The sequence below is a fragment of the Hippopotamus amphibius genome, chromosome 6 (assembly GCF_030028045.1).
Source record: "Hippopotamus amphibius kiboko isolate mHipAmp2 chromosome 6, mHipAmp2.hap2, whole genome shotgun sequence".
Lineage (NCBI taxonomy): Eukaryota > Metazoa > Chordata > Mammalia > Artiodactyla > Hippopotamidae > Hippopotamus > Hippopotamus amphibius.
The window spans coordinates 71,963,809-71,976,525 of record NC_080191.1 but is presented as its reverse complement, the minus strand read 5'-3'; the positions used below and the strand labels follow the sequence as shown (position 1 = coordinate 71,976,525).

Sequence of the window (12,717 nt, the reverse complement as noted above, 5' to 3'; positions counted from 1 at the left end):
GCAATAAACACTTGTTGAAAGAAAAGTTCAGGTCAGACATGATGAGGTCCTTAACTACGTCTGCCAGCAGCAATGCTTTCAACTACTGTCATTTTACGTTTCGTATCCTAAATGCTGTTCTCTGACATTCCAACGTGCATCGTGTTCTTATTTTTTTTAGAAGAAGAAATAGCAAAAATAAAACTCCAAGATAGTAATTGTAAGATGCCACTATAGAATGAGGGAAAAGGAGGGGTAGTGGGAAACCACAGAGATATTCTGATACGGGTAGTACTTGGGGTGTCTGTGTATTTTCAATTTCTTGTCCACTAGATGGTGGAACAGAGTCCCTATCCTGACAACAGAGCTCTTCATCAAAGGTTAGAGTTTCTCTCACAACGTCCACGCAGGGCTTTGCACGTGAAGGATATCACCCAATAAGTTAAACTTTTTCAAGGCTTCCGCTTGGAAAGCAGAAAGCTGAAACGACACGGGAGGGGAAGGTTAAGAAGAAATGAGAAGGGATGAAAAATGCGGAAATACAAGCACCAGGAGAGATAAACTACATTTCCCAGGAAGCCACGGGCGGACCCGCCACACCCACCACGCCTGTTCCGGCGCTTGCGACCCTGTCGTCCATCCGCTACCCCAAGGAGCCCAGAGAAGGCCGCGGAGTCTGCACCCGCGCAGCAGCGGTAGTTCCCAGCCACCAGATCGTCCCGCCGAGCCGCGACCACTCCAGACTGCGCTCATGGAGCCGAAAAGACGCTAACCGCGGTCCCGCGGCGCCCGCGAGCCACGTGACCAGCTTGGGTCATGTGACCCCGGAGCCCGGCGGCACAAGTCAGTTACCCTGGCAACTGGTGGGCCTCCTTAGACCTTCCGGGAAAGCGCGGAATTCAGAAGCGAAGGTAGGTGAGGCGCGGCTCCTGGCTTCCCGCTCGGTTCAGCAGGGTCGAGATTGTGCTCCGACCCGGTCCTCAGGGGTGTAGTCTCGGGTTAGTCCTCTCCTCCGCCCCGGCTCCGCTGCGAGCGCGTCTTTGTCTTCCCGCCGACTCCGGAACCCGCGCTTCCTTGGGGCCGGGGGCCCTTTGGGTGGAATCCGCCTTTGACCCAGAATATGGGGCCAAGACCTTAACCGCCCCCACCCTGAACTGAACAGAAACGCACATGAGGGGGAGGAGGTGTTACTGTGCAGTTTGGGTAAAGTCTTTATTCGGGTCTCCCCACCTCCCGCCTCTACAAAAGGAAGCTGGGGTCGGAGCTGCTTCAAGGAGTTACAGACCAGAAGTTGGCGCAGATCCGGAGTTGGATTCTTCAGGGAGACTGGGGAAGAGTTGAGCGTTGCAAGTCACCATTGCATAGTTTTTGTCGACCTTCCCTCCCTCCAAAAAAAACGTAATTTGTATACTCCATTAACTTGATTTTGGGTAGATTCTGAGTCTTAGGAAATTAATCCAGAAATTTGTATCTGGAAGTAACCCCCTTATCAGGAAACAGTCTGTTTTACAGAACTTTTAATATGGATTGATACATAACTAGCTGAATGATAAGATAGCACAAACTGCCCTGTGCTTTGCAAAAGGGAAACAGTCTTTTGAATTTGCTAGTTTTTACTTTTTAAAAGGTTCCTTGAGAAGCCCCGGTTTGTTTAAGGGATGTTAAGTAAAACACACACACACACTAAGGTGCATAGATTTAAGATATACTGCCTAGGCCACTTTTTAACAATTGGATGTTTATAATGAAAATGTAGTTCTGAACTCTAAGTCAAACTGTGAAAGCTGTTTTTCCAAATCAGTTTTATTAATGAATTAGGAATCTCTTGTCCAATTTACTGGTCAGTAATTGTGTGTATATGCTGACACATAAGAGAAATGTCTGAAGTTCAAGTATGACTTTTTGTGAAGTGAAATGGATTTCCTTAAAGGATATTTATTAATCTCTTGCCATTTAGTGTTTCCAATGTTGTAACTACTTTGGAATATTTACTTTGGGAAGGGAAAATTATTGCTAATGGCCCACTATTCCAAAAAAGAGCTGGATGAAGAGTTTGAACAGTTCATGAAAGAGGTAAGTTTTTATTTTTAAAAGCTATATTGTAAATTGTCTCATGAGAAACACATTCTTCTAAGATGCAATCAGCCTGTCATCAAGCTCTGCCACCTGTTTCCAGAATATATCTATGATCCTTCTAGTTCTCTCCCTTTTCATTGCAACCATCCTAATCCAGGACACCATCCATCTCACTAGGCTACTGCAACAATTCCCAGGTACTGTCCCAGTGTTCCTTCACCACACTGCTGCCAGCGTGGTCTGTGACATAAATCAGACTCTGTTCCTCCCCATGTCAAACATTGTATTAGCCTTCCTTTCTGTGGTTTACAAAGTGCTGGATGATTTTGAGTATGCTCACCTCACTGACTGTACACTGCTCTTCCCCCTTTTCCATTCATGCCTTTTTTCTCCTCCAGACACACCAAACCCATTTCACATGAGAAGCTTTGTACTACTAGCTGTTCCCTCTGCCAGTAAGGCTGTCTGTTCCTCTTTTCTTTACCTGGCTGGTGAAGAGCTCTTCTTAAAAATCACTACCTGAGAGAGGGATTTTTTTGCTGTCGATCCAGTAAAAAAAGTAACCATCAAGTTCCTTCTTAGTATACGATGTACTTAATTCTCCATGTAGCACTTAGAACTGTTCATTATTTTACTTATTTAGCTCTCTTTTCTGCCTCCCGTAAGAGTGAATGGTCTGTGACATGACAGTATTTTTTTTTTAATTGAAGTGTAGTTGGTGGGCAATATTATATTAGTTCCAATGGTGATTTGATTTTTATAGATTATACTCCATTTAAAGTTATTATAAAATACTGGCTATACTCCATGTGCTGCACAATATATTCTTGTAGCTTATTTATTTTATACACAGTAGTTTGCAGCTTTTAATCCCTACCTGTACCCCTGTTTCACCAATAAATATGATGTTATGTTGTGATATGAGTTGAGATACCAACTTTGATGAGAGTTTTTATCATAAATGGATATTGAATTTTGTCAAATGCTCTCTCTGTATTTATTGTGATGATCCTGTGATTTGTTAATGTGGTGTATCCCATTGATTGACTTGCAAATATTGAACCATCCTTGCATCCCTAGAGTAAGTCCTACATGATCATGCAGTACGATTCTTTTTATATATTGTTGAATTCAGTTTGCTAAAACTTTATTGAGGATTTCTGCATCTATATTAATCAGTGATATCAGCCTGCAATTTTCTTTTTTTGTCGTGTCTTTGTCTGGTTTTAGTATCAGGATAATGGCAACCTTGTAGAATGAATTTGGGAGTGTCCCCTCTTCAGTTTTTTGGACTAGTTTGAGAAGGATGTTAGCTTTTTATAAGTTTGGTGAAATTCCCCTGTGAAGCTGTCCTGCCCTGGACTTTTGTTTTCTGGAAGTTTTTGATTACTAATTAAATTGTACTACTAATGATTGGTCTGTTCAGATTGTCTGTTTCTTCCTGATTCAGTTTTGGAAGATTGTATGTTTTTAGAAATTAATCCATTTCTTAGGTTGTCCAATTTGTTGGTATGTAACTGTTTGTAGTATTCTCTTATGATTTTATTATCTGTGATACTGGTTGTTAGTTCTCCTCTTTCATTTTTTACTTTGTTTGGATCCTCTCTCTTTTTTCTTGATGAGCCTGGATAAAGGCTTATCAATTTTCTTTATCTTTTCCAAAAACCAGCTCTTGGGTTCACTGATCTTTTCTATTGTTTTTTTTGTTTGTTTGTTTTGTTTTTTTGGCCTCTACTTTATTTATTTCCTCTCTGATATTTATTTCCTTCCTCCTGCTGACTTTGAACTTTGTTCTTTTTCTAATTCCTTTAGATGGTAGGTTAGGTTGTTATTTTTCTTGTTTCTTGAAGTAGGCCTGTATCACTGTAAACATTCCTCTTAGAACCACTTTTGCTACATCCTGTAATTTTAGAAATCTGTGTTTTTATTTTCATTTGTCTTGAGGTATTTTCTGATTTTCTCTTTGATTTCTTCATTGACCCATTGGTTTTTTTAGTAGCATGTTGTTTAGTCTCCACGTGTTTCTGTTTTTCCCATTTTTCTTCCTGTAATTGATTTCTAGTTTTATACCATTGTGAGCAGAAAAAATGTTGGCTATAGTTTCTGTCCTCTTAAATTTGTTGAGACTTGTTTTGTGGCCTAGAGTGTGGTCTGTCCTGGAGAATGTAGTATATACACTTGAAAAGAATGTGTATTCTTCTGGTTTTGGATGGACTATCCTATAGGTATTTATTTAAGTCCAGATGGTTTAATTTGTCATTTAAGGCCTCTGTTATCTTACTGATTTTCTGCCTGGATGACCTGTCCATTGATGTAAATGGAGTGTTAACATTCCCCACTATTTTTATATTATTGCAGATTTCTCCATTTTTGTCTGTTAACATTTGCTTTACATATTTAGGTGTTCCTATATTAGGTGGAACATCTAAATATATATAATATATATAAATATATAAAATATATATAGGCAAATATTTTAAGGACTGTTATATCCTCTTTTTGTACTGATCCCTTTATCATTATATAATACCCTATTTGTCTCTTGTTATATGCTTGTTTTAAAGTCTGTTTTATCTGATATGAGTATTTTACCCTAGCTTTCTTGTTGTTTCCATTTGCACGAAATAACTTCTTCCAGCCCCTCACTTTCAGTCTGTGTGTGTCTTTATCTCTGAAGTTAGTCTCTTGGAAGCAGCATATAGATGGGTTTTGTTTTTTTTTTGTCCAGTCAGCCACCCTATGTCCTTTTTTTTTTTTTTTTTTAATTTATTTATTTATTGGCTATGTTGGGTCTTCATTGCTGCACACAGACTTTCTCTAGTTGTGGTGAATGGGGGCTGCTCTTCATTGTGGTGCACGGGCTTCTCATTGCAGTGGCTTCTCTTGTTGCAGAGCATGGGCTGTAGGCACGTGGGCTTCAGTAGCTGTGGCACATGGGCTCAATAGTTGTGGCTCGTGGGCTATGGAGTGCAGGCTCAGTAGTTGTGGTGCACAGACTTAGTTGCTCTGTGGCATGTGGGATCTTCCTGGAGCAGGGATCAAACCCATGTCCCCTGCATTGGCAGGCAGATTCTTAGCCACTGTGCCACCAGGAAAGTCCCACCACCCTATGTCTTATGATTGGAGCAGTTAGTCCATTGACATTTAAAGTAATTATTGATGGGGATGTTCCTACTGCCATTTTGTTGCTTTTTTCTGGTTTTTGTACTTCTTTTCTATTGTTTTCTCCTTCTTTTTGTTCCCTTGTGGTTTGATGATTTTCTTTAGTAGTATGCTTGTGTTCCTTTCTTTCTAGTTTTTGTGTATCCATTGTTGGGTTTTGATTTCTGGTTACCATGGGGTTCATATATGTTGCTCTATAGTTATACCTAGTTTTAAACTGGTAGTCATTTAAGTTCAAACCCATTTTAAAAGATCTACATTTTTTTCTCACCTCCCAAATATTTTGTGTTTCTGTGTCATCTTTTCTTTTCTTTATTTTTAAATTTATTATTTATTTTTGGCTGCATTGGGGCTTCATTGCTGCTCGTGAGCTTTCTCTAGTTGCAGTGAGTGGGGGCTACTCTTTGTTGCTGTGCACAGGCTTCTCATTGAAGTGGCTTCTCTTGTTGCGGAGCACGGGCTCTAGGGTACATGGGTTTCAGTAGTTGCAACATGCAGGCTCAGTAGTGGAGGCTCACAGGCTCTAGAGTGCAGGCTCAGTAGTTGTAGTGCATGGGCTTAGTTGCACCACGGCATGTGGGATCTTCCCGGACCAGGGATTGAACCTGTGTCCCCTGCATTGGCAGGCAGATTCTTAACCACTGTGCCACAAGGGAAGCCCTTTCTGTGTCATATTTTAATCTTCATGTTTATCCCTTAACTGTTTATTATAGTTATAGCTGATTATACAATTTCTGTCTTTTAATGTTTGTACTAGCTTATTGGAGTGGTTGATCCACACTCTTTACTGTATATTTTTCTTTATTTGTGGGGTTTTTCCTTTCCTATACATACTTACTTCTTGTAGCAATGTCTTTTCCACGAGAGGAGACCCTTTTACATTTCTTTTAGGGTCAGTTTAGTATTGATGAACTCTTCTAGTCTTTGCTTGTCTGAGAAGTTTTTCATCTTTCTCTTAATTCCAAATGGTAATCTTGCTGGGTAGAGTATCCTAGGTTTTAGGTTTTTCCCTTTTAGCATTTTAAATATATCATGCCATTCCCTTCTGGCCAGAAAGTTTCTGCAGGAAAATCAATTGATAGCCTTGGAGGGGTGGTGAGTTCACTTGTATGTGACTCTGTTTTTCTCTTGCTGCCTTTAGAATAATTTTTTTCACTTTTAACATTGTAGTAACACTTTAATTATGATATGTCTTGGTGTGGATCTATTTGGGTTCATTTTGTTTGGGACTGTCTGTGCCTCCTGTACTTGAATATCTGTTTAGTTCTTCAGGTTCAAGAAGTTTTCAGCCATAATTTTATCAAATAAATTTATCAAATAAATTTTCAACTCCTTTCTCTCTGACTTCTCCTTCTGGGACACCTATAAAATGAATGTTGGTACACTTAATGGTGTCTCAGAGTTCCCTTAAGTTGTTTTCATTTTTTTAATTTGTTTTTCTTTTTCTGTCTGATTGGGTGATTTCCATTATTCTCTCTTCCAGATTACTTATGTATTCTTCTGTATCGCTTAGTCTGCTGTTAAGTTGTTCTGATGTGTTTTTCATTACAGTTGTATTCTTCAGTTCTGACTGGTTCTTTTATATTTTCTAGTTTCTTGTTAAAATTCTCACTCTGTTTGTCTGTTCTGTTTTCTAATTTAATTAGCACTCTTATTACTAATGCTTTGAACTCCTTATCTGATAAATTATTTATCTGTCTCATTAGTTGTTTTTCTCATTCTTTTGTTTGAAACAGATTCTTTTGTCTTCTCATTTTGTTTAACTTTCTCTGTCTCTGAAATTAGGTGAAACACTTACCTATGCCCATCTTGAAGGGGTGCCCCTTTGTGGGCGCATCCCTATACAGTCTGCAGGTGCCTCATGGCTTTGGTAGTTCATGATCTGACATGAGCAGGAGTCATATCTTTCCTTAGGGTGTGCTCACAGCTACCACTTTGGTAGAAGGTTGGACTGGAGATGAAAGGGCTTGAGCGAGAGCCAGGTGTGAGCTGGGGCTTCTCTGCTCAGTGGCAAACAACACTCTGTGAGGGATGGGAGTGGGTCCCAAGTTGCTGGAACAGAAGCCCTGAGGGTCGGGTCTCAGCTGTTCTGTTCCCTCTAAGTATGTATCTTCCCTCTCCTGGCATTGTCACATTGTCACCTTTGCCCCAGAGAGGAGCAGTGCTGGAGCAAGAGGGGCCAGAGTTGGGGGTTTGGCTTGGGCCAGGGCTTGTGCCAGGGTGGTCACAGGAAACCGGCCAGAGTCCCATGCAGTTTCAGTCTGCTTCCTCCACCTTGTTTTGGGAGTAAGGAAGTTTGCACACACTTTTCACGAGCAGAGTCTAGGTTTCTACAACCCTGCTGTCAGTCCCACTGGTTTTCTAACCAGTTATGGGGATTCATCTTCCCAGTGTCAGACCCCAGGGCTGTGGCCCTGCTGTGTGTCTTTCAAACCATTTACTTGCCAGGGTGGATCTCTGGGCCTTTTAATCCCCTTCCTTTTCTGTATCCATTCCCTGGGGAATAGTCCTGACTTGATGGCTTTTCTTCCCTTCCTCCCCAATTCCATATGGATCTTACAGCTTGTTCCACTTAACATTACATTTTTAAGGTTCATTCACATTGTCATATCTGTCAGTACCTCATTCCTTTTTTTATAGTTGAATAATATTCCATTGTGTGGATTTACCACATTTTGTTTACCTACTTATCAGTTGATGGACATTTGAGTTCTTTCCACTTTTTTAGCAATTATGAATAATGCTGCTGTGACAATTGTATACAAGTTTTTGTGTGGTTGTATGTATTCACGTTTCCTGTGTATATACCTAGGAGTAGAAATGCTGGGTCATGTGGTAGCTCTGCGTTTAACCTCTTGAGGAACTGCCAGACTATTTTCTAAGTGGCTGTACCATTTTACTCTCTCACCAGCAGTGTATTAGTAATATTAGGGTCACAGTTTCTCCATATCCTCACCAGCACTGTTGTTAACTGGCGAGCCAGCTGTTTTGTTTTGTTTTTAATGATAGTAGCCTAGAAAGCAGTGTGGAAGATTGTCGAAAATGAGAATACCTACTATGTATTAGACAGTAGGGTGGGCATTCTCTATTTCTTTTCTGATCTTTGCCACAACCCTGCAAGGTCATTGTTACCATGCCTGTTTTATATATGTATAAACTGAAAACGGGTGATTTTTTGTAAGCAATAGAACTAGCTTATTTTGCAGTTAAAGGTTTGAACTCAGATCTGTCCTGCTTCAAAAATCTTTGAAGTGCTTTCACGCTTTTACATAGCCATGGGTTTAGGAGGAAAAGACTGAACCTGAGACAGATAATCAGCATTTGGTAAGCAGGGAGAGATAGAAAGGAGTGACACATGGAACATTTCAGGATGACAGTGAAGTTTAAGACTGAGTGGAAGGTGATGCAACTAAAATTCAGATGGAGTAAAGGATACTCTTTCTCTTCTCCTCCCCTCATCCTGCCTGGTGGTCAGGGAAGATAGTGAGTTCCTTTTGAACACTTAAAAATGGCATTCTTACAGGTCAGAAAAGTAGAGTTGTTTGGTTGACAGATGGAGATGTGTATGTAGTCATCTCGGAAGTTTAAAAAATCACCCAGGTACCAATGTCCTATTAGGGGGCCCATATAGTGTATTTGAAAGTGGAGAGGCTTTAGTCAGAGAAACCTGCGTTTGAATCCCAGCTCTGTATCACTAACTGACAGTAACCTGGGCAAGTTGCATAACTTCTCAGTAAATCTCTGCTGGATTGTTTAAAGACTGAGATAACCTAAGTATAGATCCTGACATAGAGCAGGCAAATAATTAGTAAGTGTTGGTTTTTTCTCCAGAAAGTGTGCAAAATGACGATAAAAAGGACCAAGAACAGAGTCCTGGGGAAGTCTCTTGTCAAAGAAAAGGGCGAAAGGGCCAAGAGCTATTAGAATTGGTTAGGAAAGGTCGCAGAGGTGAAGTATAACATAACCTGGAGGAGGTGGTGCTGTGAAGTCAAAGGGAGAGGTTTTCAGGAAGTGAGAATTGGTCACCATGTCAAACTCCATGTTATGATCAGGGAGATGACTGACAGTTGTCCTTTATTTGTGGCATGTGGGAGGCCTTTGCTAACTGAGGAGAGCTGTTTTGAATGGGGACCAGATTGTAAGGGGTTTAACAGTGACCTGGAGAAGTTAGAATGTACATAAAGGAAACGTGATAGGTAGAGTGAAAGCGATGTAGGAATAAGGAACTTTGACTGTTTGCTTTGTTTTGTTTGTTTGTTTTGTATTTTTAAGTAGACTTGAGTGTTCATTCTTTTTTTTAATATTAGTTAATTAATTTCTTGGCTGTGTTGGGTCTCATTGCTGCATGCAGGCTTTCTCCAGTTGCAGTGAGCAGGGGCCACTCTTCATTGTGGTGCGTGAGCCTCTCGTTTCGGTGGCTTCTCTTGTTGTGGAGTATGGGCTCCAGGCGCGTGGGCTTCAGTAGTTGTGACTCACAGGCTCTAGAGCACAGGCTCAGTACTTGTAGTGCACGGGCTTACTTGCTCTGCGGCATGTGGGATCTTCCTGGACCAGGGCTTGAACCAGTGTCCCTTGCGTTGGCAGGCGGATTCTTAACCACTGCGCCACCAGGGAAGTCCCAAGTGTTCATTCTTATTACTCTACAGTTATGCCAGGTGCTGTGCTTGGCCCTGGGATGCAGCAATGAGCAAGTTTATAACCTGAGGGAAGGAGGCAGGGAGATTGAGGAGGGAGTGAGGTGCAGAGATGCATTGGGATAACCCAGGAAGCAAGAACCCAGTGAGGTGGGAGATGACCCCTGCAGGTTCTCCTGGGAGTGAAGGAAAGAATTTCTCTTCTGAGAGAGGAAAGCAGTATCTGAACAGGTGAGTTTAGTGGTGGAGTGAGGGGAAGGCGAGGAAGGTGGTTTTGACTGAAGGTCTTTAGTTTCTCAGTGAAGAGAGAGGCCAAGTTACTGGCTCTCGAGAGTAAGGGAGGTAGATAGGGGTTAGAGTAGGGGTTTAGGATTGCAGTAAGATTTGGACCTGAAGAGTAGAAAAGAATAAAGTTTATTAATCATTGTGGCAAGCACTAATTTCTCTGGTAAATACCAGACAAAACACTCAGTTCTTCCTGGTCTTAGAATTTTGTGTTCTTCTAGAGTGATGATAGGTGATTTTTCTCAATCATTAATTACTTTTAGACCCTAGAGAATGTCTAAAAGAAGATTATATCCTTTTTTTCCTTTCCTGATTAGGTTTCTTGATTAAGTTTTCTTTATTTCCTTGTTATTCTTGATGTTTCTCTCCTTGGTTAGTCTGCTTGTTTAATTCTGGGTATGAAATCAGTGTTCAGAAATGTGTCCGAGATGTTTAAGTTATTTTGGCCACATATGTCTTGAAGTATGAACTTATACATTAATGCTGAGAATGTTGTTTATGTGATAGCTGAAATGTCAGAGAACAAAGATAAACATTTTTAGTGATAAATTTGGATTTCTTGAATTTAAAATTCAGTAGCTTTTATCTGATTTAGCTTTCAGATGATTCTTTTGAAAATTCAAATAAAACACCTAGACAGCCTACAGGCATGAAGAAGAAAGATACAGTGCCATGGTGGATAACTGAAGATGAACTTGAAGATGGTGGTAAATATTGCTCATTTTAAATTTTAAATTATTTGACCACAAGGGGGCAATCAGGACCTTTAATTCTGGATTTCCTTACTGTGCTATAAATACATGAGGAAAATAATATTAATAGTGTGAATTTTTGAGGTTTGAATTGATTTCCGTATTGCTTAACTTTATGATATATTTCTTATATAGTTGGGAATCTGTGTTTCTACATTATCAGATTATTTTACATTGAAATAATTTATGGTTACTCAATTTAAGGTGGTGACTAATATAGGTATATTTATATGTTATCATGTTTAATGGTAAATTGATTTAAGGTGATTTAATAAAATATTCTGGCAATGTATTAATGTTATTGCATTGGGAAGATTTTAACAAATTATAGATGTTGGTATCACTGTCTGTTAATAACAGTAGAAAAAAATAAGTTATTACCTTAATGGTAAAGAACTCATTATTGGTCCTGTCTAGCACATGTGTATACCATTCCCAGAACTATTCCTAGTCACATTTACAAATGGAAAATCACTCTCTTGAGTGTTTTCTTCAGTATAGCTACCATCTGTGATACTGCCATATTTGTGAGGATCCCCAGACTGCCTCTGTAAACACCATTTGTGCGTCATTAAGCACCATTTTATGAACTGATAGAATTTCTATATCTCTTCTTTTTCCTTTTGCTCCCTGACCCTCAATAGTAAATAATAAATGCGTTGAGTAAATAAATGTTACAATGAATTTGATAGTCACTTCTCTGTTCTTTGTAACACTTTACAGTAAGGAATTGCCTTATTAAAAAATTCAGTGTTTTTTTTCATAAATTCATAAACCATGCACAATGCTAAAGTTTGCATATGAAGAATTCTTTTTTAGATTCCCCCTATTGGTGCTTGAAAAGGATATTATATGATTAAGTACTATTGAAATAGTTGGCAAAGATTTGTGACTTATTTAGCACTAAAATCTCTTTTGTAGAAAGTAATGAATCGAGATGGAATATGCAAACTCACCCTAAGTGAGTCTAGTGTAGGTCCTAGACCAACACTTGAATATAACCTGACTAAAGATACTAAGTTCTTTTCTAAAGAATGTATCAGAGTGGATTTGATTAGTAAAGGATGCAAAGGCTACTTAAAAGGAAACTTGGACAATGTCCACTTAAACACAGGGGAGACGGTTTCTCTGCCCAAGGGTATAACCTGGTCCCTGGTTCAGTCACAAACATTTATTGCATTCATGTTATGGTCTGAGTACTTGGCACTAGTATACAGAGACAAAATATGATTCCTACCGTCAAGAGTGTAGAAGCATCTAAGGGAGAATTGAACACCCCTCTTGAGAGGAATGCATCCCAATCTTAGGCGCCATTAAGCATCAACATTTAGCTACTTCTGACCTTGTAATTTCGCTTTCTCTTTCAGTTGCCATAAGGACAAAATGTTGTGTCTAGTTAGTGAAGCTATCTAGTTCTCCTACTGATTATACTCTTCATTATAAATACCTGAATTGGATCTTGGTTTGGTTATACTAGTCTCTTGTGAAGTTGGTTAGGGTGGGTCACATCCCTGAGTCCAGCTTCAGAGCCAGAGTGAGACCCTGGGCAGATGCCCTGACAGCACCCTGACCTTGGCGTGCCTGTTTTCATTTGAAGTGCCTACTCGTGGCTCTTCTGGTTTTCTCCAGCCGGGTGGAAGTTATTATTGACCCATTAAAACCATGGTTCACCCAGAGCCATAAACCTTTCTGATAGGACACTAAGTAGGAGATCGAAGTCAGCATTTGTAACTTCTTAATAAGGCTTCCTTCTAAGCAAAAGAGGTGTTTCCTAATCTTCGTATTTGTATCATACAATATAGTTATTTTTTTCCATATACCAGTTTTTT

At 39.9% G+C, this 12,717-nt stretch overlaps 1 protein-coding gene across 7 annotated transcripts in view; it reads left to right on the top strand.

Moving 5' to 3' along the window:
• Nucleotides 1-705: 705 nt before the first annotated feature.
• Nucleotides 706-12,717, top strand: part of CEP162 (centrosomal protein 162) — a 94,745-nt gene continuing 82,733 nt past the window's right edge. For 5 of the 7 annotated variants that reach the window (XR_009054321.1, XM_057739190.1, XM_057739187.1 and 2 more), the window contains exons 1-3: nucleotides 706-890; nucleotides 1,937-2,052; nucleotides 10,732-10,843. Coding sequence is in view for 6 of the 7 variants with exons in the window: in XM_057739190.1 (XP_057595173.1) it covers nucleotides 1,996-2,052; nucleotides 10,732-10,843 (169 nt within the window). In the remaining variant the exon portion in view is untranslated. Of the gene's footprint in view, nucleotides 891-1,227; nucleotides 1,378-1,936; nucleotides 2,053-10,731; nucleotides 10,844-12,717 lie in introns of all 7 variants that reach the window. The other 2 variants (XM_057739185.1, XM_057739189.1) reach the window with 2 other exon arrangements.